Source organism: Ascaphus truei, chromosome 13 (assembly GCF_040206685.1).
Source record: "Ascaphus truei isolate aAscTru1 chromosome 13, aAscTru1.hap1, whole genome shotgun sequence".
Taxonomy (NCBI): Eukaryota; Metazoa; Chordata; class Amphibia; order Anura; family Ascaphidae; genus Ascaphus; species Ascaphus truei.
Window position 1 is genome coordinate 10448337 of NC_134495.1, and position 26487 is coordinate 10474823.

The following is a 26487-nucleotide window of genomic DNA, read 5'->3' on the forward strand; positions in this document are numbered from 1 at the left end:
TGGGGGTACGGGAGGGGAGCAGCGCTGATAACCAGTGAGTGGGGGTACGGGAGGGGAGCAGCGCTGATAACCAGTGAGTGAGGGTACGGGAGGGGAGCAGCGCTGCTACCCAGTGAGTGGGGGTACGGGAGGGGAGCAGCGCTGATAACCAGTGAGTGGGGGTACGGGAGGGGAGCAGCGCTGATAACCAGTGAGTGAGGGTACGGGAGGGGAGCAGCGCTGCTACCCAGTGAGTGGGGGTACGGGAGGGGAGCAGCGCTGATAACCAGTGAGTGGGGGTACGGGAGGGGAGCAGCGCTGATAACCAGTGAGTGGGGGTACGGGAGGGGAGCAGCGCTGATAACCAGTGAGTGGGGGTACGGGAGGGGAGCAGCGCTGATAACCAGTGAGTGGGGGTACGGGAGGGGAGCAGCGTTGATAACCAGTGAGTGGGGGTACGGGAGGGGAGCAGCGCTGATAACCAGTGAGTGGGGGTACGGGAGGGGAGCAGCGTTGATAACCAGTGAGTGGGGGTACGGGAGGGGAGTGCTGATAACCAGTGAGTGGGGGTACGGGAGGGGAGCAGCGCTGATAACCAGTGAGTGGGGGCGGGGGGAGCAGCGCTGATAACCAGTGAGTGGGGGCGGGGGGAGCAGCGCTGATAACCAGTGAGTGGGGGTACGGGAGGGGAGCAGTGCTGATAACCAGTGAGTGGGGGCGGGGGGAGCAGCGCTGATAACCAGTGAGTGGGGGTACGGGAGGGGAGCAGCGCTGATAACCAGTGAGTGGGGGTACGGGAGGGGAGCAGCGCTGATAACCAGTGAGTGGGGGTACGGGAGGGGAGCAGCGCTGATAACCAGTGAGTGGGGGTACGGGAGGGGAGCAGCGCTGATAACCAGTGAGTGGGGGTACGGGAGGGGAGCAGCGCTGATAACCAGTGAGTGGGGGTACGGGAGGGGAGCAGCGCTGATAACCAGTGAGTGGGGGTACGGGAGGGGAGCAGCGCTGATAACCAGTGAGTGGGGGTACGGGAGGGGAGCAGCGCTGATAACCAGTGAGTGGGGGTACGGGAGGGGAGCAGCGCTGATAACCAGTGAGTGGGGGTACGGGAGGGGAGCAGCGCTGATAACCAGTGAGTGGGGGTACGGGAGGGGAGCAGCGCTGATAACCAGTGAGTGGGGGCGGGGGGAGCAGTGCTGATAACCAGTGAGTGGGGGTACGGGAGGGGAGCAGCGCTGATAACCAGTGAGTGGGGGTACGGGAGGGGAGCAGCGCTGATAACCAGTGAGTGGGGGTACGGGAGGGGAGCAGCGCTGATAACCAGTGAGTGGGGGTACGGGAGGGGAGCAGCGCTGATAACCAGTGAGTGGGGGTACGGGAGGGGAGCAGCGCTGATAACCAGTGAGTGGGGGTACGGGAGGGGAGCAGCGCTGATAACCAGTGAGTGGGGGTACGGGAGGGGAGCAGCGCTGATAACCAGTGAGTGGGGGTACGGGAGGGGAGCAGCGCTGATAACCAGTGAGTGGGGGTACGGGAGGGGAGCAGCGCTGATAACCAGTGAGTGGGGGTACGGGAGGGGAGCAGCGCTGATAACCAGTGAGTGGGGGTACGGGAGGGGAGCAGCGCTGATAACCAGTGAGTGGGGGTACGGGAGGGGAGCAGCGCTGATAACCAGTGAGTGGGGGTACGGGAGGGGAGCAGCGCTGATAACCAGTGAGTGGGGGTACGGGAGGGGAGCAGCGCTGATAACCAGTGAGTGGGGGTACGGGAGGGGAGCAGCGCTGATAACCAGTGAGTGGGGGTACGGGAGGGGAGCAGCGCTGATAACCAGTGAGTGGGGGTACGGGAGGGGAGCAGCGCTGATAACCAGTGAGTGGGGGTACGGGAGGGGAGCAGCGCTGATAACCAGTGAGTGGGGGTACGGGAGGGGAGTGCTGATAACCAGTGAGTGGGGGTACGGGAGGGGAGCAGCGCTGATAACCAGTGAGTGAGGGTACGGGAGGGGAGCAGCGCTGATAACCAGTGAGTGGGGGTACGGGAGGGGAGTGCTGATAACCAGTGAGTGGGGGTACGGGAGGGGAGCAGCGCTGATAACCAGTGAGTGGGGGCGGGGGGAGCAGCGCTGATAACCAGTGAGTGGGGGTACGGGAGGGGAGCAGCGTTGATAACCAGTGAGTGGGGGTACGGGAGGGGAGCAGCGCTGATAACCAGTGAGTGGGGGTACGGGAGGGGAGCAGCGCTGCTACCCAGTGAGTGGGGGTACGGGAGGGGAGCAGCGTTGATAACCAGTGAGTGGGGGTACGGGAGGGGAGTGCTGATAACCAGTGAGTGGGGGTACGGGAGGGGAGCAGCGCTGATAACCAGTGAGTGGGGGCGGGGGGAGCAGCGCTGATAACCAGTGAGTGGGGGTACGGGAGGGGAGCAGCGTTGATAACCAGTGAGTGGGGGTACGGGAGGGGAGCAGCGCTGATAACCAGTGAGTGGGGGTACGGGAGGGGAGCAGCGCTGATAACCAGTGAGTGGGGGTACGGGAGGGGAGCAGCGCTGATAACCAGTGAGTGGGGGTACGGGAGGGGAGCAGCGCTGATAACCAGTGAGTGGGGGTACGGGAGGGGAGCAGCGCTGATAACCAGTGAGTGGGGGTACGGGAGGGGAGCAGCGCTGATAACCAGTGAGTGGGGGTACGGGAGGGGAGCAGCGCTGATAACCAGTGAGTGGGGGTACGGGAGGGGAGCAGCGCTGATAACCAGTGAGTGGGGGTACGGGAGGGGAGCGCTGATAACCAGTGAGTGGGGGCGGGGGGAGCAGCGCTGATAACCAGTGAGTGGGGGTACGGGAGGGGAGCAGCGCTGATAACCAGTGAGTGGGGGTACGGGAGGGGAGCAGCGCTGATAACCAGTGAGTGGGGGTGGGGGGAGCAGCGCTGATAACCAGTGAGTGGGGGTACGGGAGGGGAGCAGCGCTGATAACCAGTGAGTGGGGGTACGGGAGGGGAGCAGCGTTGATAACCAGTGAGTGGGGGTACGGGAGGGGAGCAGCACTGATAACCAGTGAGTGGGGGTACGGGAGGGGAGTGCTGATAACCAGTGAGTGAGGGTACGGGAGGGGAGCAGCGCTGATAACCAGTGAGTGGGGGTACGGGAGGGGAGCAGCGCTGATAACCAGTGAGTGGGGGTACGGGAGGGGAGCAGCGCTGATAACCAGTGAGTGGGGGCGGGGGGAGCAGCGCTGATAACCAGTGAGTGGGGGTACGGGAGGGAAGCAGCGCTGCTACCCAGTGAGTGGGGGTACGGGAGGGGAGCAGCGCTGATAACCAGTGAGTGGGGGTACGGGAGGGGAGCAGCGTTGATAACCAGTGAGTGGGGGTACGGGAGGGGAGCAACGCTGCTACCCAGTGAGTGGGGGTACGGGAGGGGAGCAGCGCTGCTACTCAGTGAGTGGGGGTACGGGAGGGGAGTGCTGATAACCAGTGAGTGGGGGTACGGGAGGGGAGCAGCGCTGATAACCAGTGAGTGGGGGTACGGGAGGGGAGCAGCGCTGATAACCAGTGAGTGGGGGTACGGGAGGGGAGCAGCGCTGATAACCAGTGAGTGGGGGTACGGGAGGGGAGTGCTGATAACTAGTGAGTGGGGGTACGGGAGGGGAGCAGCGCTGATAACCAGTGAGTGAGGGTACGGGAGGGGAGCAGCGCTGATAACCAGTGAGTGGGGGTACGGGAGGGGAGCAGCGCTGATAACCAGTGAGTGGGGGTACAGGAGGGGAGCAGCGCTGATAACCAGTGAGTGGGGGTACGGGAGGGGAGCAGCGCTGATAACCAGTGAGTGGGGGCGGGGGGAGCAGCGCTGATAACCAGTGAGTGGGGGTACGGGAGGGGAGCAGCGCTGATAACCAGTGAGTGAGGGTACGGGAGGGGAGCAGCGCTGATAACCAGTGAGTGGGGGTACGGGAGGGGAGCAGCGCTGATAACCAGTGAGTGGGGGTACGGGAGGGGAGCAGCGCTGATAACCAGTGAGTGGGGGTACGGGAGGGGAGCAGCGCTGATAACCAGTGAGTGGGGGTACGGGAGGGGAGCAGCGCTGATAACCAGTGAGTGGGGGTACGGGAGGGGAGCAGCGCTGATAACCAGTGAGTGGGGGTACGGGAGGGGAGCAGCGCTGATAACCAGTGAGTGGGGGTACGGGAGGGGAGTGCTGATAACCAGTGAGTGGGGGTACGGGATGGGAGCAGCGCTGATAACCAGTGAGTGGGGGTACGGGACGGGAGTGCTGATAACCAGTGAGTGGGGGTACGGGAGGGGAGCAGCGCTGATAACCAGTGAGTGGGGGTACGGGAGGGGAGCAGCGCTGCTAACCAGTGAGTGGGGGCGGGGGGAGCAGCGCTGATAACCAGTGAGTGGGGGTACGGGAGGGGAGCAGCGCTGATAACCAGTGAGTGGGGGTACGGGAGGGGAGCAGTGCTGATAACCAGTGAGTGGGGGTACGGGAGGGGAGCAGCGCTGATAACCAGTGAGTGGGGGTACGGGAGGGGAGCAGCGCTGATAATCAGTGAGTGGGGGTACGGGAGGGGAGCAGCGCTGATAACCAGTGAGTGGGGGTACGGGAGGGGAGCAGCGCTGATAACCAGTGAGTGGGGGCACGGGAGGGGAGCAGAGCTGATAACCAGTGAGTGGGGGCGGGGGGAGCAGCGCTGATAACCAGTGAGTGGGGGTACGGGAGGGGAGCAGCGCTGATAACCAGTGAGTGGGGGTACGGGAGGGGAGCAGCGCTGATAACCAGTGAGTGGGGGTACGGGAGGGGAGCAGCGCTGATAACCAGTGAGTGGGGGCGGGGGGAGCAGCGCTGATAACCAGTGAGTGGGGGTACGGGAGGGGAGCAGTGCTGATAACCAGTGAGTGGGGGCGGGGGGAGCAGCGCTGATAAACAGTGAGTGGGGGTACGGGAGGGGAGCAGCGCTGATAACCAGTGAGTGGGGGTACGGGAGGGGAGCAGCACTGATAACCAGTGAGTGGGGGCGGGGGGAGCAGCGCTGATAACCAGTGAGTGGGGGCGGGGGGAGCAGCGCTGATAACCAGTGAGTGGGGGTACGGGAGGGGAGTGCTGATAACCAGTGAGTGGGGGTACGGGAGGGGAGTGCTGATAACCAGTGAGTGGGGGTACGGGAGGGGAGCAGCGCTGATAACCAGTGAGTGGGGGTACGGGAGGGGAGCAGCGCTGATAACCAGTGAGTGGGGGTACGGGAGGGGAGTGCTGATAACCAGTGAGTGGGGGTACGGGAGGGGAGCAGCGCTGATAACCAGTGAGTGGGGGTACGGGAGGGGAGCAGCGCTGATAACCAGTGAGTGGGGGTACGGGAGGGGAGCAGCGCTGATAACCAGTGAGTGGGGGTACGGGAGGGGAGTGCTGATAACCAGTGAGTGGGGGTACGGGAGGGGAGCAGCGCTGATAACCAGTGAGTGGGGGTACGGGAGGGGAGCAGCGCTGATAACCAGTGAGTGGGGGTACGGGAGGGGAGCAGCGCTGATAACCAGTGAGTGGGGGTACGGGAGGGGAGCAGCGCTGATAACCAGTGAGTGGGGGTACGGGAGGGGAGCAGCGCTGATAACCAGTGAGTGGGGGTACGGGAGGGGAGCAGCGCTGATAACCAGTGAGTGGGGGTACGGGAGGGGAGCAGCGCTGATAACCAGTGAGTGGGGGTACGGGAGGGGAGCAGCGCTGATAACCAGTGAGTGGGGGTACGGGAGGGGAGCAGCGCTGATAACCAGTGAGTGGGGGTACGGGAGGGGAGCAGCGCTGATAACCAGTGAGTGGGGGTACGGGAGGGGAGTGCTGATAACCAGTGAGTGGGGGTACGGGAGGGGAGCAGCGCTGATAACCAGTGAGTGGGGGTACGGGAGGGGAGCAGCGCTGATAACCAGTGAGTGGGGGTACGGGAGGGGAGCAGCGCTGATAACCAGTGAGTGGGGGTACGGGAGGGGAGCAGCGCTGATAACCAGTGAGTGGGGGTACGGGAGGGGAGCAGCGCTGATAACCAGTGAGTGGGGGTACGGGAGGGGAGCAGCGCTGATAACCAGTGAGTGGGGGCGGGGGGAGCAGCGCTGATAACCAGTGAGTGGGGGTACGGGAGGGGAGCAGCGCTGATAACCAGTGAGTGGGGGTACGGGAGGGGAGCAGCGCTGATAACCAGTGAGTGGGGGTACGGGAGGGGAGCAGCGCTGATAACCAGTGAGTGGGGGCGGGGGGAGCAGCGCTGATAACCAGTGAGTGGGGGTACGGGAAGGGAGCAGCGCTGATAACCAGTGAGTGGGGGTACGGGAGGGGAGCAGCGCTGATAACCAGTGAGTGGGGGTACGGGAGGGGAGCAGCGCTGATAACCAGTGAGTGGGGGTACGGGAGGGGAGCAGCGCTGATAACCAGTGAGTGGGGGTACGGGAGGGGAGCAGCGCTGATAACCAGTGAGTGGGGGCGGGGGGAGCAGCGCTGATAACCAGTGAGTGGGGGTACGGGAGGGGAGTGCTGATAACCAGTGAGTGGGGGTACGGGAGGGGAGCAGCGCTGATAACCAGTGAGTGGGGGTACGGGAGGGGAGCAGCGCTGATAACCAGTGAGTGGGGGTACGGGAGGGGAGCAGCGCTGATAACCAGTGAGTGGGGGTACGGGAGGGGAGCAGCGCTGATAACCAGTGAGTGGGGGCGGGGGGAGCAGCGCTGATAACCAGTGAGTGGGGGTACGGGAGGGGAGCAGCGCTGATAACCAGTGAGTGGGGGTACGGGAGGGGAGCAGCGCTGATAACCAGTGAGTGAGGGCGGGGGGAGCAGCGCTGATAACCAGTGAGTGGGGGCGGGGGGAGCAGCGCTGATAACCAGTGAGGGGGGGCTGGGGGAGCAGCGCTGATAACCAGTGAGTGGGGGCGGGGGGAGCAGCGCTGATAACCAGTGAGTGGGGGTACGGGAGGGGAGCAGCGCTGATAACCAGTGAGTGGGGGTACGGGAGGGGAGCGCTGATAACCAGTGAGTGGGGGTACGGGAGGGGAGCAGCGCTGATAACCAGTGAGTGAGGGTACGGGAGGGGAGCAGCGCTGATAACCAGTGAGTGGGGGTACGGGAGGGGAGCAGCGCTGATAACCAGTGAGTGGGGGTACGGGAGGGGAGCAGCGCTGATAACCAGTGAGTGGGGGCGGGGGGAGCAGCGCTGATAACCAGTGAGTGGGGGTACGGGAGGGGAGCAGCGCTGATAACCAGTGAGTGGGGGTACGGGAGGGGAGCAGCGCTGATAACCAGTGAGTGGGGGTACGGGAGGGGAGCAGCGCTGATAACCAGTGAGTGGGGGTACGGGAGGGGAGCAGCGCTGATAACCAGTGAGTGGGGGTACGGGAGGGGAGTGCTGATAACCAGTGAGTGGGGGTACGGGAGGGGAGCAGCGCTGATAACCAGTGAGTGAGGGTACGGGAGGGGAGCAGCGCTGATAACCAGTGAGTGGGGGTACGGGAGGGGAGCAGCGCTGATAACCAGTGAGTGGGGGTACGGGAGGGGAGCAGCGCTGATAACCAGTGAGTGAGGGTACGGGAGGGGAGCAGCGCTGCTACCCAGTGAGTGAGGGTACGGGAGGGGAGCAGCGCTGATAACCAGTGAGTGGGGGTACGGGAGGGGAGCAGCGCTGATAACCAGTGAGTGGGGGTACGGGAGGGGAGCAGCGCTGCTACCCAGTGAGTGGGGGTACGGGAGGGGAGCAGCGTTGATAACCAGTGAGTGGGGGTACGGGAGGGGAGTGCTGATAACCAGTGAGTGGGGGTACGGGAGGGGAGCAGCGCTGATAACCAGTGAGTGGGGGCGGGGGGAGCAGCGCTGATAACCAGTGAGTGGGGGTACGGGAGGGGAGCAGCGCTGATAACCAGTGAGTGGGGGTACGGGAGGGGAGCAGCGCTGATAACCAGTGAGTGGGGGTACGGGAGGGGAGCAGCGCTGATAACCAGTGAGTGGGGGTACGGGAGGGGAGCAGCGCTGATAACCAGTGAGTGGGGGTACGGGAGGGGAGCAGCGTTGATAACCAGTGAGTGGGGGTACGGGAGGGGAGCAGCGCTGATAACCAGTGAGTGGGGGTACGGGAGGGGAGCAGCGCTGATAACCAGTGAGTGGGGGTACGGGAGGGGAGCAGCGCTGATAACCAGTGAGTGGGGGTACGGGAGGGGAGCAGCGCTGATAACCAGTGAGTGGGGGTACGGGAGGGGAGCAGCGCTGATAACCAGTGAGTGGGGGTACGGGAGGGGAGCAGCGCTGATAACCAGTGAGTGGGGGTACGGGAGGGGAGCAGCGCTGATAACCAGTGAGTGGGGGTACGGGAGGGGAGCAGCGCTGATAACCAGTGAGTGGGGGTACGGGAGGGGAGCGCTGATAACCAGTGAGTGGGGGCGGGGGGAGCAGCGCTGATAACCAGTGAGTGGGGGTACGGGAGGGGAGCAGCGCTGATAACCAGTGAGTGGGGGTACGGGAGGGGAGCAGCGCTGATAACCAGTGAGTGGGGGTGGGGGGAGCAGCGCTGATAACCAGTGAGTGGGGGTACGGGAGGGGAGCAGCGCTGATAACCAGTGAGTGGGGGTACGGGAGGGGAGCAGCGTTGATAACCAGTGAGTGGGGGTACGGGAGGGGAGCAGCACTGATAACCAGTGAGTGGGGGTACGGGAGGGGAGTGCTGATAACCAGTGAGTGAGGGTACGGGAGGGGAGCAGCGCTGATAACCAGTGAGTGGGGGTACGGGAGGGGAGCAGCGCTGATAACCAGTGAGTGGGGGTACGGGAGGGGAGCAGCGCTGATAACCAGTGAGTGGGGGCGGGGGGAGCAGCGCTGATAACCAGTGAGTGGGGGTACGGGAGGGGAGCAGCGCTGCTACCCAGTGAGTGGGGGTACGGGAGGGGAGCAGCGCTGATAACCAGTGAGTGGGGGTACGGGAGGGGAGCAGCGTTGATAACCAGTGAGTGGGGGTACGGGAGGGGAGCAACGCTGCTACCCAGTGAGTGGGGGTACGGGAGGGGAGCAGCGCTGCTACTCAGTGAGTGGGGGTACGGGAGGGGAGTGCTGATAACCAGTGAGTGGGGGTACGGGAGGGGAGCAGCGCTGATAACCAGTGAGTGGGGGTACGGGAGGGGAGCAGCGCTGATAACCAGTGAGTGGGGGTACGGGAGGGGAGCAGCGCTGATAACCAGTGAGTGGGGGTACGGGAGGGGAGTGCTGATAACTAGTGAGTGGGGGTACGGGAGGGGAGCAGCGCTGATAACCAGTGAGTGAGGGTACGGGAGGGGAGCAGCGCTGATAACCAGTGAGTGGGGGTACGGGAGGGGAGCAGCGCTGATAACCAGTGAGTGGGGGTACAGGAGGGGAGCAGCGCTGATAACCAGTGAGTGGGGGTACGGGAGGGGAGCAGCGCTGATAACCAGTGAGTGGGGGCGGGGGGAGCAGCGCTGATAACCAGTGAGTGGGGGTACGGGAGGGGAGCAGCGCTGATAACCAGTGAGTGAGGGTACGGGAGGGGAGCAGCGCTGATAACCAGTGAGTGGGGGTACGGGAGGGGAGCAGCGCTGATAACCAGTGAGTGGGGGTACGGGAGGGGAGCAGCGCTGATAACCAGTGAGTGGGGGTACGGGAGGGGAGCAGCGCTGATAACCAGTGAGTGGGGGTACGGGAGGGGAGCAGCGCTGATAACCAGTGAGTGGGGGCGGGGGGAGCAGCGCTGATAACCAGTGAGTGGGGGTACGGGAGGGGAGCAGCGCTGATAACCAGTGAGTGGGGGTACGGGAGGGGAGCAGCGCTGATAACCAGTGAGTGGGGGTACGGGAGGGGAGTGCTGATAACCAGTGAGTGGGGGTACGGGATGGGAGCAGCGCTGATAACCAGTGAGTGGGGGTACGGGACGGGAGTGCTGATAACCAGTGAGTGGGGGTACGGGAGGGGAGCAGCGCTGATAACCAGTGAGTGGGGGTACGGGAGGGGAGCAGCGCTGCTAACCAGTGAGTGGGGGCGGGGGGAGCAGCGCTGATAACCAGTGAGTGGGGGTACGGGAGGGGAGCAGCGCTGATAACCAGTGAGTGGGGGTACGGGAGGGGAGCAGTGCTGATAACCAGTGAGTGGGGGTACGGGAGGGGAGCAGCGCTGATAACCAGTGAGTGGGGGTACGGGAGGGGAGCAGCGCTGATAATCAGTGAGTGGGGGTACGGGAGGGGAGCAGCGCTGATAACCAGTGAGTGGGGGTACGGGAGGGGAGCAGCGCTGATAACCAGTGAGTGGGGGCACGGGAGGGGAGCAGAGCTGATAACCAGTGAGTGGGGGCGGGGGGAGCAGCGCTGATAACCAGTGAGTGGGGGTACGGGAGGGGAGCAGCGCTGATAACCAGTGAGTGGGGGTACGGGAGGGGAGCAGCGCTGATAACCAGTGAGTGGGGGTACGGGAGGGGAGCAGCGCTGATAACCAGTGAGTGGGGGCGGGGGGAGCAGCGCTGATAACCAGTGAGTGGGGGTACGGGAGGGGAGCAGTGCTGATAACCAGTGAGTGGGGGCGGGGGGAGCAGCGCTGATAAACAGTGAGTGGGGGTACGGGAGGGGAGCAGCGCTGATAACCAGTGAGTGGGGGTACGGGAGGGGAGCAGCACTGATAACCAGTGAGTGGGGGCGGGGGGAGCAGCGCTGATAACCAGTGAGTGGGGGCGGGGGGAGCAGCGCTGATAACCAGTGAGTGGGGGTACGGGAGGGGAGTGCTGATAACCAGTGAGTGGGGGTACGGGAGGGGAGTGCTGATAACCAGTGAGTGGGGGTACGGGAGGGGAGCAGCGCTGATAACCAGTGAGTGGGGGTACGGGAGGGGAGCAGCGCTGATAACCAGTGAGTGGGGGTACGGGAGGGGAGTGCTGATAACCAGTGAGTGGGGGTACGGGAGGGGAGCAGCGCTGATAACCAGTGAGTGGGGGTACGGGAGGGGAGCAGCGCTGATAACCAGTGAGTGGGGGTACGGGAGGGGAGCAGCGCTGATAACCAGTGAGTGGGGGTACGGGAGGGGAGTGCTGATAACCAGTGAGTGGGGGTACGGGAGGGGAGCAGCGCTGATAACCAGTGAGTGGGGGTACGGGAGGGGAGCAGCGCTGATAACCAGTGAGTGGGGGTACGGGAGGGGAGCAGCGCTGATAACCAGTGAGTGGGGGTACGGGAGGGGAGCAGCGCTGATAACCAGTGAGTGGGGGTACGGGAGGGGAGCAGCGCTGATAACCAGTGAGTGGGGGTACGGGAGGGGAGCAGCGCTGATAACCAGTGAGTGGGGGTACGGGAGGGGAGCAGCGCTGATAACCAGTGAGTGGGGGTACGGGAGGGGAGCAGCGCTGATAACCAGTGAGTGGGGGTACGGGAGGGGAGCAGCGCTGATAACCAGTGAGTGGGGGTACGGGAGGGGAGCAGCGCTGATAACCAGTGAGTGGGGGTACGGGAGGGGAGTGCTGATAACCAGTGAGTGGGGGTACGGGAGGGGAGCAGCGCTGATAACCAGTGAGTGGGGGTACGGGAGGGGAGCAGCGCTGATAACCAGTGAGTGGGGGTACGGGAGGGGAGCAGCGCTGATAACCAGTGAGTGGGGGTACGGGAGGGGAGCAGCGCTGATAACCAGTGAGTGGGGGTACGGGAGGGGAGCAGCGCTGATAACCAGTGAGTGGGGGTACGGGAGGGGAGCAGCGCTGATAACCAGTGAGTGGGGGCGGGGGGAGCAGCGCTGATAACCAGTGAGTGGGGGTACGGGAGGGGAGCAGCGCTGATAACCAGTGAGTGGGGGTACGGGAGGGGAGCAGCGCTGATAACCAGTGAGTGGGGGTACGGGAGGGGAGCAGCGCTGATAACCAGTGAGTGGGGGCGGGGGGAGCAGCGCTGATAACCAGTGAGTGGGGGTACGGGAAGGGAGCAGCGCTGATAACCAGTGAGTGGGGGTACGGGAGGGGAGCAGCGCTGATAACCAGTGAGTGGGGGTACGGGAGGGGAGCAGCGCTGATAACCAGTGAGTGGGGGTACGGGAGGGGAGCAGCGCTGATAACCAGTGAGTGGGGGTACGGGAGGGGAGCAGCGCTGATAACCAGTGAGTGGGGGTACGGGAGGGGAGTGCTGATAACCAGTGAGTGGGGGTACGGGAGGGGAGCAGCGCTGATAACCAGTGAGTGGGGGTACGGGAGGGGAGCAGCGCTGATAACCAGTGAGTGGGGGTACGGGAGGGGAGCAGCGCTGATAACCAGTGAGTGGGGGTACGGGAGGGGAGCAGCGCTGATAACCAGTGAGTGGGGGCGGGGGGAGCAGCGCTGATAACCAGTGAGTGGGGGTACGGGAGGGGAGCAGCGCTGATAACCAGTGAGTGGGGGTACGGGAGGGGAGCAGCGCTGATAACCAGTGAGTGAGGGCGGGGGGAGCAGCGCTGATAACCAGTGAGTGGGGGCGGGGGGAGCAGCGCTGATAACCAGTGAGGGGGGGCTGGGGGAGCAGCGCTGATAACCAGTGAGTGGGGGCGGGGGGAGCAGCGCTGATAACCAGTGAGTGGGGGTACGGGAGGGGAGCAGCGCTGATAACCAGTGAGTGGGGGTACGGGAGGGGAGCGCTGATAACCAGTGAGTGGGGGTACGGGAGGGGAGCAGCGCTGATAACCAGTGAGTGAGGGTACGGGAGGGGAGCAGCGCTGATAACCAGTGAGTGGGGGTACGGGAGGGGAGCAGCGCTGATAACCAGTGAGTGGGGGTACGGGAGGGGAGCAGCGCTGATAACCAGTGAGTGGGGGCGGGGGGAGCAGCGCTGATAACCAGTGAGTGGGGGTACGGGAGGGGAGCAGCGCTGATAACCAGTGAGTGGGGGTACGGGAGGGGAGCAGCGCTGATAACCAGTGAGTGGGGGTACGGGAGGGGAGCAGCGCTGATAACCAGTGAGTGGGGGTACGGGAGGGGAGCAGTGCTGATAACCAGTGAGTGGGGGTACGGGAGGGGAGCAGTGCTGATAACCAGTGAGTGGGGGTACGGGAGGGGAGCAGCGCTGATAACCAGTGAGTGGGGGTACGGGAGGGGAGCGCTGATAACCAGTGAGTGGGGGTACGGGAGAGGAGCAGCGCTGATAACCAGTGAGTGGGGGTACGGGAGGGGAGCAGCGCTGATAACCAGTGAGTGGGGGTACGGGAGGGGAGCAGCGCTGATAACCAGTGAGTGGGGGTACGGGAGGGGAGCAGCGCTGATAACCAGTGAGTGGGGGTACGGGAGGGGAGCAGCGCTGATAACCAGTGAGTGGGGGCGGGGGGAGCAGCGCTGATAACCAGTGAGTGGGGGTACGGGAGGGGAGTGCTGATAACCAGTGAGTGGGGGTACGGGAGGGGAGCAGCGCTGATAACCAGTGAGTGGGGGCGGGGGGAGCAGCGCTGATAACCAGTGAGTGGGGGTACGGGAGGGGAGCAGCGCTGATAACCAGTGAGTGGGGGTACGGGAGGGGAGTGCTGATAACCAGTGAGTGGGGGTACGGGAGGGGAGTGCTGATAACCAGTGAGTGGGGGTACGGGAGGGGGGGCACTGATAGTGAGTGGGGGTGTGGGGGGCACCGATAGTGAGTGGGGGTATGGGATGGAGGAGCTGATAGTGGGTATGGGAGGGGGGGTGCTGGTAATCAATGAGTGGGAGTACGGAAGGGGGCACTAATAGTGAGTGGGAGCATGGGGAGGCACTGATAGTGAGTGGGGGTATGGGAGGGGGGCACTGATAGTGAGTGGGGGTACGGGAGGGGGGGCACTGATAGTGAGTGGAGGTATGGGGGGCGCTGATAGTGAGTGGGGGTATGGGATGGAGGAGCGGATAGTGGGTATGGGAGGAGGGTGCTGGTAATCAATGAGTGGGAGTACGGGAGGGGGCACTAATAGGGAGTGGGAGCATGGGGAGGCACTGATAGTGAGTGGGGGTATGGGGGGCACTTTTCGTGAGTGGGGGTATGGGGGGCACTGATAGTGAGTGGGGTGTGGGTGCGCTTATAGTGAGTGGGAGTATGGGGGCACTGATAGTGAGTGGGGGTATGGGATGGAGGAGTGGATAGTGGGTATGGGAGGGGGGTGCTGGTAATCAATGAGTGGGAGTACGGGAGGGGGGCACTAATAGTGAGTGGGAGCATGGGGAGGCACTGATAGTGAGTGGGGTTACGGGAGGGGGGACCCTGATAATCAGTGAGTGGGAGGCAGCACTGGAATTGAAGGAACAGGAAGAAGTGCTTATTTCCGGTTGTGGGGGTGGTAGGTTGGTGCTGAGAGGGTCTCTCTGACCTCCCCCTGCAGAGTGAGTTGGACCTGGAGAAGGGGCTGGAGATGAGGAAATGGGTGCTGTCTGGGATACTGGCCAGTGAGGAGACCTATCTGAGCCATCTGGAGGCGCTGCTGCTGGTGAGAGGGGCCGAGTGTGAGCATGTCTGTGAGTGAGTGCTCAGACCCTCACTCAATGTACTGTGTCTGTGTGAGTGAGTGCTCAGACCCTCACTCAATGTACCGTGTCTGTGTGAGTGAGTGCTCAGACCCTCACTCAATTTTCTGTGTTTGTGTGAGTGAGTCTGTATGAGTGAGTCTGTGTGTGTGAGTTCTCAGACCCTCACTCAATGTACTGTGTTTGTGTGAGTCAGTCTGGGTGTGTGAGTCTGGGTGTGTGAGTCTGGGTGTGTGAGTCTGGGTGTGTGAGTCTGGGTGTGTGAGTCTGGGTATGTGAGTCTGTGTGTGTGTGTGTGTGTGTGTGTGTGTGTGTGTGTCTGTGTGTGTGTGAGTCTGTGTATGTGTGAGTTCTCAGACCCTCACTCAATGTACTGTGTCTGTGTGAGTGAGTCTGTGTGAGTGAGTGCTCAGACCTCACTCAATGTATTGTGCCTGTGTGTGTGAGTCTGTGTGTGTGAGTTCTCAGACCCTCACTCGATGTACTGAGTCTGTGTGTGTGTGTGTGTGTGTGTGTGTGTGTGTGTGAGTCTGTGTGTGTGTGAGTCTGTGTGTGTGTGTGTGAGTTTGTGTATGTGTGAGTTCTCAGACCCTCACTCAATGTACTGTGTCTGTGTGAGTGAGTCTGTGTGAGTGAGTGCTCAGACCCTCACTCAATGTATTGTGCCTGTGTGTGTGAGTCTGTGTGTGTGAGTTCTCAGACCCTCACTCAATGTACTGAGTCTGTGTGAGTGTGTCTGTTTGAGTGAGTGCTCAGACACTCACTCAATGTACTGTGTCTGTGTGAGTGAGTGCTCAGACCCTCACTCAATGTATTGTGCCTGTGTGAGTGAGTGTGAGTGTGTCTGTGTGAGTGAGTTCTCAGATCCTCACTCAATGTATTGTGCCTGTGTGAGTGTGTCTGTGTGAGTGTGTCTGTGTGAGTGAGTGTGTGAGTGAGTGCTCAGACCCTCACTCAATGTATTGTGCCTGTGTGAGTGAGTGTGAGTTTGTCTGTGTGAGTGAGTTCTCAGACCCTCACTCAATGTATTGTGCCTGTGTGAGTGTGTCTGTGAGTGAGTCTGTGTGAGTGAGTCTGTGTGAGTGTGTCTGTGTGAGTGAGTCTGTGTGAGTGAGTCTGTGTGAGTGAGTCTGTGTGAGTGAGTCTGTGTGAGTGTGTCTGTGTGAGTGAGTCTGTGTGAGTGAGTCTGTGTGAGTGAGTCTGTGTGAGTGTGTCTGTGTGAGTGAGTGTGTGAGTGAGTCTGTGTGAGTGAGTGTGAGTTTGTCTGTGTGAGTGAGTTCTCAGACCCTCACTCAATGTATTGTGTGTGAGTGAGTCTGTGTGAGTGAGTCTGTGTGAGTGTGTCTGTGTGAGTGTGTCTGTGTGAGTGAGTCTGTGTGAGTGAGTCTGTGTGAGTGAGTCTGTGTGAGTGTGTCTGTGTGAGTGAGTGTGTGAGTGAGTCTGTGTGAGTGAGTGCTCAGACCCTCCTCACTCCTGGTTCTCGCAGCCCATGAAGCCTCTTAAAGCCGCAGCGACCACGTCACAGCCGGTGCTGAGTGTGCAGCAGATTGAGACAATCTTCTTCAAGGTGCCGGAGCTGTACGAGATCCACAAGGAATTGTACGACGCGCTGTTCCCGCGGGTGCAGAAGTGGAGCCACCAGCAGCGGGTGGGGGACCTTTTCCAAAAACTGGTGCGTGAACCCACAATATGGCTTTGTTCCCCCCCCAAAAAAAACCATCTGCCTGTGTGTGCTCCCCCAACATCTAAATGTGCCCCCCAACATCTGTCTGTGTGTGCTCCCCAACATCTAAATGTGCCCCCCAACATCTGTCTGTGTGTACTCCCCTAACATCTGCCGGTGTGTGCACCCCCAACATCTAAATGTGCCCCCCAACATCTGTCTGTGTGTACTCCCCTAACATCTGCCGGTGTGTGCACCCCCAACATCTAAATGTGCCCCCCAACATCTGTCTGTGTGTGCTCCCCCAACATCTAAATGTGCCCCCCAACATCTGTCTGTGTGTACTCCCCCAACATCTGCCGGTGTGTGCTCCCCTAACATCTGCCGGTGTGTGCACCCCCAACATCTAAATGTGCCCCCCAACATCTGTCTGTGTGTGCTCCCCCAACATCTAAATGTGCCCCCCAACATCTGTCTGTGTGTGCTCCCCCAACATCTAAATGTGCCCCCCAACATCTGCTGGTGTGTGCACCCCCAACATCTAAATGTGCCCCCCAACATCTGTCTGTGTGTGCTCCCCCAACATCTAAATGTGCCCCCCAACATCTGCCGGTGTGTGCTCCCCTAACATCTGCCGGTGTGTGCACCCCCAACATCTGTGTGTGTGCTCCCCTAAACATCTGCCTGTGTCTGCTCCCCCAACATCTGTCAGTGTGTGATCCCCCAAATATCTGTCTGTGTGTGCACCCCCAACATCTGTCTGTGGGTGCACCCCCAACATCTGTCTGTGGGTGCTCCTCCAACATCTGTCGGTGTGTGCACCCCCATCATCTGTCTGTGTGTGCACCCCCAACATCTTCCGGTGTGTGCTCCCCCAACATCTGCCGGTGTGTGCACCCCCATCATCTGTCTGTGTGTGCACCCCCATCATCTGTCTGTGTGTGCTCCCCAACATCTGCCGGTGTGTGCACCCCCAACATCTGTCTCTGTGTGTGCTCCCCCAACATCTGTCTCTGTGTGTACTCCCCCAATATCTGCCTGTGTGTGCTCCCCCAACATCTGTCTCTGTGTGTGCTCCCCCAACATCTGTCTCTGTGTGTGCTCCCCCAACATCTGTCTCTGTGTGTGCTCCCCCAACATCTGTCTCTGTGTGTGCTCCCCCAACATCTGTCTGTGTGCTCCCCCAACATCTGTCTCTGTGTGTGCTCCCCCAACATCTGTCTCTGTGTGTGCTCCCCCAACATCTGTCTGTGTGTGCTCCCCCAACATCTGTCTCTGTGTGTGCTCCCCCAACATCTGTCTCTGTGTGTGCTCCCCCAATATCTGCCTGTGTGCTCCCCCAACATCTGTCTCTGTGTGTGCTCCCCCAACATCTGTCTCTGTGTGTGCTCTCCCAACATCTGTCTCTGTGTGTGCTCCCCCAACATCTGTCTCTGTGTGTGCTCCCCCAACATCTGTCTCTGTGTGTGCTCCCCAACATCTGTCTCTGTGTGTGCTCCCCCAACATCTGTCTCTGTGTGTGCTCCCCCAACATCTGTCTCTGTGTGTGCTCCCCCAACATCTGTCTCTGTGTGTGCTCCCCAACATCTGTCTCTGTGTGTGCTCCCCAACATTTTCCTGTTCTCCCAACATCTGTGTGTGTGCCTCTTTCATGCAGTATGGCAGGGGTCTCAAACTCAGTCCTCAGGGGCCACAAACAGGCCAGCTTTTATGGATATCCCTGCTTCAGCACAGCTTGAGCCACCTGTGCTGAAGCAGTGATTTCCATAAAAGCTGGCCTGGTTGTGGCCCTTGAGGACTGAGTGAGACGCCTGCGCTGCGGGATGTCTCCACACTCTGTTTGTGGCTGTCAGTCTCAGAGGTACTGTGTGTACTGTGGTAACATTGTTACAGGGTTAATTTGGCAGTTGGTTCATGTGTTGCCAAAGTAATAAACTGAGTAATTAAGGAAAGGGCAGGGATACAAAAATATCTCCTCTCTCTCCCCCTCCCCCTCTCGTCCCCCTCCCTCTCGTCCCCCTCTCTCTCTTCCCCCCCCCCTCTCTCTCTCTCTCTCTTCCCACTCTCTCTCCCCTTCCCCTCTCTCTCTCCCTTCTCTCTCTCCCCTTCCCTCTCTCTCCTCTCTCTCTCCCCCTTCTCTCTCCCCCTTCTCTCTCCCCCTTCTCTCTCTCTCTCTCTCTCTCTCACCCCCCTTCTCTCTCTCTCTCCCCCTTCTCTCTCTCCCCCTTCTTTCTCTCTCCCCCCTTCTCTCTCTCCCCCCCTCACTCTCTCTCTCTCTCCCCCCTTCTCTCTCTCTCCCCCCTTCTCTCTCTCTCCCCCCTTCTCTCTCTCTCCCCCCTTCTCTCTCTCTCCCCCCTTCTCTCTCTCCCCCCTTCTCTCTCACTCTCTCTCTCCCCCCTTCTCTCTCTCTCACTCTCTCTCTCCCCCCTTCTCTCTCTCTCTCCCCCCTTCTCTCTCTCTCTCCCCCCTTCTCTCTCTATCTCCCCCTTCTCTCTCTCTCTCTCTCCCTCCCTCCCAACTCCTTCCTCCCTCCCTCTCTCCCCTCTCAGGCCAGTCAGCTGGGTGTGTATCGCGCCTTTGTTGACAACTACGAGGTTGCCATGGAAACGGCGGAGAAATGCTGCCAGGCCAACGCACAGTTTGCCGAAATATCCGAGGTGAAGACAACCATCGAGGGGTCTTTTCCTGAGAGTGAGAGAGAGAGGGGGGGGGGGAGAAAGATGGGCACTTGGGGGGGAGAGAGAGATGGGCACTCGGGGGGGGGAGAGATGGGCACTCGGGGGGGGGAGAGATGGGCACTCGGGGGGGAGAGAGAGATGGGCACTCGGGGGAGAGAGAGATGGGCACTCGGGGGGAGAGAGAGATGGGCACTCGGGGGGGAGAGAGAGATGGGCACTCGGGGGGGAGAGAGAGATGGACACTCGGGGGGGAGAGAGAGATGGGCACTCGGGGGGGAGAGAGATGGGCACTCGGGGGGGAGAGAGAGATGGGCACTCGGGGGGGGGAGAGATGGGCACTCGGGGGGGGGGGGAGAGAGATGGGCACTCGGGGGAGAGAGAGAGATGGGCACTCGGGGGGGGGAGAGATGGGCACTCGGTGGGGGGGAGAGATGGGCACTCGGGGGGGAGAGAGATGGGCACTCGGGTGGGGGGGAGAGAGAGATGGGCACTCGGGGGGGGAGAGAGAGATGGGCACTCGGGGGGGAGAGAGAGATGGGCACTCGGGGGGAGAGAGAGATGGGCACTCGGGGGAGAGAGAGATGGGCACTCGGGGGGAGAGAGAGATGGGCACTCGGGGGGGGAGATGGGCACTCGGGGGGGGGGGAGATGGGCACTCGGGGGGGGGAGATGGGCACTCGGGGGGAGAGAGATGGGCACTCGGGGGGGAGAGAGATGGGCACTCGGGGGGGGGAGAGAGAGATGGGCACTCGGGGGGGGGGAGAGAGAGATGGGCACTCGGGGGGGGAGAGAGAGATGGGCACTCGGGGGGGGGAGAGAGAGATGGGCACTCGGGGGGGGGGGGGGAGATGGGCACTCGGGGGGGGGAGATGGGCACTCGGGGGGGGGGGAGATGGGCACTCGGGGGGGGAGATGGGCACTCCGGGGGGGAGATGGGCACTCGGGGGGGGGGGGGGGAGATGGGCACTCGGGGGGAGAGATGGGCACTCGGGGGGGAGAGAGAGATGGGCACTCGGGGGGGAGAGAGAGATGGGCACTCGGGGGGGGGGAGAGATGGGCACTCGGGGGAGGGAGAGAGATGGGCACTCGGGGGAGGGAGAGAGATGGGCACTCAGGGGAGAGAGAGAGATGGGCACTCGGGGGGGGAGAGATGGGCACTCGGGGGGGGAGAGAGATGGGCACTCGCGGGGGGGGGAGAGAGAGATGGGCACTCGGGGGGAGAGAGAGATGGGCACTCGGGGGGGGGGAGAGAGAGATGGGCACTCGGGGGGGAGAGAGAGATGGGCACTCGGGGGGAGAGAGAGATAGGCACTCGGGGGGAGAGAGAGATGGGCACTCGGGGGGAGAGAGAGATGGGCACTCGGGGGGGGGGAGATGGGCACTCGGGGGGGGAGATGGGCACTCGGGGGGAGAGAGATGGGCACTCGGGGGGGAGAGAGATGGGCACTCGGGGGGGAGAGAGATGGGCACTCGGGGGGAGAGAGATGGGCACTCGGGGGGGGGGGGGAGAGAGAGATGGGCACTCGGGGGGGGAGAGAGAGATGGGCACTCGGGGGGGGGAGAGAGATGGGCACTCGGGGGGGGGAGATGGGCACTCGGGGGGGGGGAGATGGGCACTCGGGGGGGGAGATGGGCACTCGGGGGGGAGATGGGCACTCGGGGGGGGGGGAGATGGGCACTCGGGGGGGGGGGGAGATGGGCACTCGGGGGGGGGGAGATGGGCACTCGGGGGGGGGGAGATGGGCACTCGGGGGGGGGGTGGGCACTCGGGGGGGTGGGCACTCGAAAGGGGGGGAGATGGGCACTCGGGAGGGGGGGAGATGGGCACTCGGGGGGGGGAGATGGGCACTCGGGGGGGGGAGATGGGCACTCGGGGGGGGGGAGATGGGCACTCGGGGGGGGAAGATGGGCACTCGGGGGGGGGGAGATGGGCACTCGGGGGGGGGGGAGATGGGCACTCGGGGGGGGAGATGGGCACTCGGGGGGGGGAGATGGGCACTCGGGGGGGGGAGATGGGCACTCGGGGGGGGGGAGATGGGCACTCGGGGGGGGGAGATGGGCACTCGGGGGGGGAGATGGGCACTCGGGGGGGGATGGGCACTCGGGAGGGGGGGAGATGGGCACTCGGGAGGGGGGGAGATGGGCACTCGGGAGGGGGGGAGATGGGCACTCGGGGGGGGAGATGGGCACTCGGGGGGGGGAGATGGGCACTCGGGGGGGGGGGGGAGATGGGCACTTGCCCCCGGGGAGCGGATCCGTGACCTCAGGTTTGTTGGTTTCAGAATCTAAAGGCCAGAAACACGCGGGAATCCAAGGAGCAAACGTGTAAAACCTCCCTGGAGGGTGAGTGTGAGTGCGGGCGCGGTGCGGGGTGAGTGTGAGCGCGTGCAGGGGGCGGGGTGAGTGTGAGCGCGTGCAGGGGGCGGGGTGAGTGTGAGCGTGGGCGCGGGGTCAGTGTGAGCGCGGGCGGGGGGTGGGGTGAGTGTGACCGCGTGCAGGGGGCGGGGTGAGTATGAGCGCGGGCGGGTGAGTGAGCGCGGGCGGGGGGCGGGGTGAGTGTGAGCACGGGCGCGGTGCGGGGTGAGTGTGAGCGCGGGCGAGGGGCGGGGTGAGTGTGAGCACGGGCACGGTGCGGGGTGAGTGTGAGCGCGGGGGGCGAGGTGAGTGTGAGCACGGGCATGGTGCGGGGTGAGTGTGAGCGCGGGCGGGGGGCGGGGTGAGTGTGAGCGCGGGCGGGGGGCGGGGTGAGTGTGAGCGCGGGCGGGGACGAATCAGCGGGGGCTGGTCACAATGCATTAAGAGTCTGGCTCGGGGGAGGGGACGTGGCAGGATAGTGGGGTACTTATTTGTGAGACCTCGCCCTCTCCTTTGCCCCCAGCTCTGCTGTACAAGCCGGTGGATCGCGTGACGCGCAGCACGCTGGTCCTTCACGTAAGTCGCGCGTCGCTGTCGTCACCGCAGTGCTCCCAGCGCGCCCCGCGCGGTGCCAGCCTCACACGCTCTGTTATTTGGGGGGTGGTTTGCAGGACCTGCTGAAGCACACGCCCGCCGGGCACCCCGATCACCCCCTGCTGCAGGACGCGCTGCGCATCTCCCAGAACTTCCTGTCCAGCATCAACGAGGAGATCACGCCCCGCCGGCAGTCAATGACCGTCCGGAAGGGGGAGGTGAGTGACCCGGGGACGGGGGGCAGGACAGAGCCGGAGGGCACCGTGGGGCATTCACTGGCACTGCTCTGCCCAGTAGGTTGGCGGAATGGGACGTTTCGGCGCTGGGCATCTCGCCACAGCCGATCAGCCACCGGCATTTAGCTGCCACCGATCAGCCGTAGGGGACAGCTAGCCGCCGACCATTTCACCGCAAAAGGTAAGTAAGTGGTTACAGGGATTAGCGTTAGTATAGCGTTAGTATTTGGGGTTAACTGTAAGGAGTTAAGGCAAGACGTTAACGGCTAAGGGGTCCGGTTAGGGGTTAGGGTACGGGGTTAAGATTAAGGGTTTTAGGGTTAGGGGTCCAATTAACAGTAAGGGGTTAAGGTTAGGGGACTTGCGGTGAGACGGCCGGCGACTGGTTGATCGGCTGCGGCGAGATGGCCGTGCCGAAATGTCCTAGACAGTCTGCTTGAAGCTCTAGCTGTCTGCGATGCAGGGACAAAGAGTGAAACATGGCTCTCCTGCTCACATTGAGGCCTTTACTCGGCGTGTCTCCTCCAGCACCGGCAGCTCCTGAAGGACAGCTTCATGGTGGAGCTGGTGGAAGGCTCCCGCAAGCTCCGCCACGTCTTCCTCTTCACGGACCTGTTCCTGTGCGCCAAGCTGAAGAAGCCAGTAGGAGGGTAAGAGGTCACCGGGTCCAGCTAGGAGGGAGGGACGGGCTCTGCTGTCACCGTGTCACCCTGCGGGGGGGGGATCAGACCCTAGGACTGGGTGACGCGCGATGTGTCGTGCCCCCAGGAAGAGCCAGCAGTACGACTGTAAGTGGTACTCGCCTCTAGCGGACCTGAACTTCCACCCTGTGGACGAGTCGGAAGCTGCACTCCACATCACGCTGACCCCCGACGATGACCTGGAGGCCATCAAGGGGAAGATATCCCAGCTGAAGAGCGATATCCAGAGGGAGAAGGTAACGTGAGCTTGTGTGCCTGTGTGTGCCTGTGTGCCTGTGTGTGCCTGTGTGTCTGTGTGTGCCTGTGTGTGCCTGTGTGAGCTTGTGTGTCTGTGTGTGTCTGTGTGTGCCTGTGTGTGCCTGTGTGTGCCTGTGTGTGCCTGTGTGTGCCTGTGTGAGAGCTTGTGTGCCTGTGTGTGCCTGTGTGTGTCTGTGTGTGCCTGTGTGTGCCTGTGTGTGCCGGTGTGTGCCTGTGTGAGCTTGTGTGTCTGTGTGTGTCTGTGTGAGAGCTTGTGTGCCTGTGTGTGCCTGTGTGTGCCTGTGTGAGAGCTTGTGTGCCTGTGTGTGCCTGTGTGTGCCTGTGTGAGAGCTTGTGTGCCTGTGTGTGCCTGTGTGTGCCTGTGTGAGAGCTTGTGTGCCTGTGTGTGCCTGTGTGTCTGTGTGTGTCTGTGTGTGTCTGTGTGTGTCTGTGTGTGCCTGTGTGTGCCTGTGTGTCTGTGTGTGTCTGTGTGTGTCTGTGTGTGCCTGTGTGTGCCTGTGTGTGCCTGTGTGTGCCTGTGTGTGCCTGTGTCTGTGTGTGCCTGTGTGTCTGTGTGTGCCTGTGTGAGAGCTTGTGTGTGCCTGTGTGTCTGTGTGTGCCTGTGTGTGCCTGTGTGAGAGCTTGTGTGCCTGTGTGAGAGCTTGTGTGCCTGTGTGTGTCTGTGTGTGCCTGTGTGAGAGCTTGTGTGCCTGTGTGTGCCTGTGTGTGCCTGTGTGTCTGTGTGTGCCTGTGTGAGAGCTTGTGTGCCTGTGTGTGCCTGTGTGAGAGCTTGTGTGCCTGTGTGTGCCTGTGTGAGAGCTTGTGTGCCTTTGTGAGAGCTTGTGTGCCCGTGTGTGCCTGTGTGTGCCTGTGTGTGTCTGTGTGTGTCTGTGTGTGTCTGTGTGTGTCTGTGTGTGCCTGTGTGTGTCTGTGTGAGAGCTTGTGTGCCTGTGTGAGAGCTTGTGTGTGCTGTGTGTGTCTGTGTGTGCCTGTGTGTGCCTGTGTGTGCCTGCGTGTGCCTGTGTGAGAGCTTGTGTGTCTGTGTGTGTCTGTGTGTGCCTGTGTGTGCCTGTGTGTGCCAGTGTGTGTCTGTGTGTGTCTGTGTGTGTCTGTGTGTGCCTGTGTGAGAGCTTGTGTGCCTGTGTGTGCCTGTGTGAGAGCTTGTGTGCCTGTGTGTGCCTGTGTGTGCCTGTGTGTGCCTGTGTGTGCTGTGTGAGAGCTTGTGTGCCTGTGTGTGTCTGTGTGTGCCTGTGTGTGTCTCTGTGTGTGCCTGTGTGTGTCTGTGTGAGAGCTTGTGTGTGCTGTGTGTGTCTATGTGTCTGTGTGAGAGCTTGTGTGTGCTGTGTGTGCCTGTGTCTGTGTGTGCCTGTGTCTGTGTGTGCCTGTGTGTCTGTGTGTGCCTGTGTGAGAGCTTGTGTGTGCCTGTGTGTCTGTGTGTGCCTGTGTGTCTGTGTGTGCCTGTGTGTGCCTGTGTGAGAGGCTTGTGTGCCTGTGTGAGAGCTTGTGTGCCTGTGTGTGTCTGTGTGTGCCTGTGTGAGAGCTTGTGTGCCTGTGTGTGCCTGTGTGTCTGTGTGTGCCTGTGTGAGAGCTTGTGTGCCTGTGTGTGCCTGTGTGAGAGCTTGTGTGCCTGTGTGTGCCTGTGTGTGCCTGTGTGTGCCTGTGTGAGAACTTGTGTGCCTTTGTGAGAGCTTGTGTGCCCGTGTGTGCCTGTGTGTGCCTGTGTGTGTCTGTGTGTGTCTGTGTGTGTCTGTGTGTGTCTGTGTGTGTCTGTGTGTGCCTGTGTGTGTCTGTGTGAGAGCTTGTGTGCCTGTGTGAGAGCTTGTGTGTGCTGTGTGTGCTGTGTGTGTCTGTGTGTGCCTGTGTGTGCCTGTGTGTGCCTGCGTGTGCCTGTGTGAGAGCTTGTGTGCCTGTGTGAGAGCTTGTGTGTCTGTGTGTGCCTGTGTGTGCCTGTGTGTGTCTGTGTGTGTCTGTGTGTGTCTGTGTGTGTCTGTGTGTGCCTGTGTGAGAGCTTGTGTGCCTGTGTGTGCCTGTGTGAGAGCTTGTGTGCCTGTGTGTGCCTGTGTGTGCCTGTGTGTGCCTGTGTGAGAGCTTGTGTGTGCTGTGTGAGAGCTTGTGTGCCTGTGTGTGTCTGTGTGTGCCTGTGTGTGTCTCTGTGTGTGCCTGTGTGTGTCTGTGTGAGAGCTTGTGTGTGCTGTGTGTGTCTATGTGTCTGTGTGAGAGCTTGTGTGTGCTGTGTGTGTCTGTGTGAGAGCTTGTGTGTGCTGTGTGCTGTGTGTGTCTGTGTGAGAGCTTGTGTGTGCTGTGTGTGTCTGTGTGAGAGCTTGTGTGTGCTGTGTGTGTCTATGTGAGAGTTTGTGTGTGCTGTGTGCTGTGTGTGTCTGTGTCTGTGTGAGAGCTTGTGTGTGCTGTGTGTGTCTGTGTGAGAGCTTGTGTGTGCTGTGTGTGTCTGTGTGAGAGCTTGTGTGTGCTGTGTGTGTCTGTGTGAGAGCTTGTGTGTGCGGCCCAAGTACATACTCTGTGTCACTGTTTGCAGAAAGCTAATAAGGGAGGGAGAGGTGTGGAGCGTCTGCGCAAGAAGCTGTCGGAACAGGAGTCTCTGCTGCTGCTCGTGTCCCCAGGAATGGCCTTCCGCGTACATAACCGCAACGGCAAGGTGAGCAGACACCTTCTATCACACCCGTATCTCACTGTCTCACACTGTCTCTATCCCTCACTGACTGGCCATCTCTATCCCTCCCTGCCTCTCTCACTGCCTCTCTCTCTCTCACTGCCTCTCTCTCTCTCACTGCCTCTCTCACGGCCTCTCTCTCTCACGGCCTCTCTCACTGCCTCTCTCTCTCTCTCTCTCTCTCTCTCTCTCTCTCTCTCTCACTGCCTCTCTCACTGCCTCTCTCTCTCTCACTGCCTCTCTCACTGCCTCTCTCTCTCTCACTGCCTCTCTCACTGCCTCTCTCTCTCTCACTGCCTCTCTCGCGGCCTCTCTCTCTCACTGCCTCTCTCACTGCCTCTCTCACTGCCTCTCTCACTGCCTCTCTCACTGCCTCTCTCACTGCCTCTCTCACTGCTCTCTCTCTCTCTCTCTCTCACTGCCTCTCTCACTGCCTCTCTCTCTCTCACTGCCTCTCTCACTGCCTCTCTCTCTCTCTCTCTCACTGCCTCTCTCACTGCCTCTCTCTCTCACTGCCTCTCTCTCTCTCACTGCCTCTCTCTCTCTCACTGCCTCTCTCTCTCTCACTGCCTCTCTCTCTCTCACTGCCTCTCTCTCTCTCACTGCCTCTCTCTCTCTCACTGCCTCTCTCTCTCTCACTGCCTCTCTCTCTCTCACTGCCTCTCTCTCTCTCTCACTGCCTCTCTCTCTCTCTCACTGCCTCTCTCTCTCTCACTGCCTCTCTCTCTCTCTCTCTCTCTCTCACTGCCTCTCTCTCTCTCTCTCTCTCTCACTGCCTCTCTCTCTCTCACTGCCTCTTTCTCTCACTGCCTCTTTCTCTCACTGCCTCTTTCTCTCACTTTCTCACTGCCTCTCTCTCTCTCACTGCCTCTCTCACTGCCTCTCTCTCTGCCTCTCTCTCTCACTGCCTCTTTCTCTCACTTTCTCACTGC

At 61.6% G+C, this 26487-nt stretch overlaps 1 protein-coding gene across 2 annotated transcripts in view; it reads left to right on the forward strand.

The window, feature by feature from the left end:
* Positions 1-26487, forward strand: part of BCR (BCR activator of RhoGEF and GTPase) — a 75090-nt gene that overhangs the window by 16753 nt on the left and 31850 nt on the right. For both annotated transcript variants that reach the window (XR_012787739.1, XM_075568448.1), the window contains exons 3-11: positions 14282-14386; positions 15910-16095; positions 18636-18743; positions 21047-21107; positions 21643-21695; positions 21791-21931; positions 22478-22599; positions 22718-22886; positions 25421-25540. Coding sequence is in view for 1 of the 2 variants with exons in the window: in XM_075568448.1 (XP_075424563.1) it covers positions 14282-14386; positions 15910-16095; positions 18636-18743; positions 21047-21107; positions 21643-21695; positions 21791-21931; positions 22478-22599; positions 22718-22886; positions 25421-25540 (1065 nt within the window). In the remaining variant the exon portion in view is untranslated. The remainder of the gene's footprint in view (positions 1-14281; positions 14387-15909; positions 16096-18635; positions 18744-21046; positions 21108-21642; positions 21696-21790; positions 21932-22477; positions 22600-22717; positions 22887-25420; positions 25541-26487) is intronic.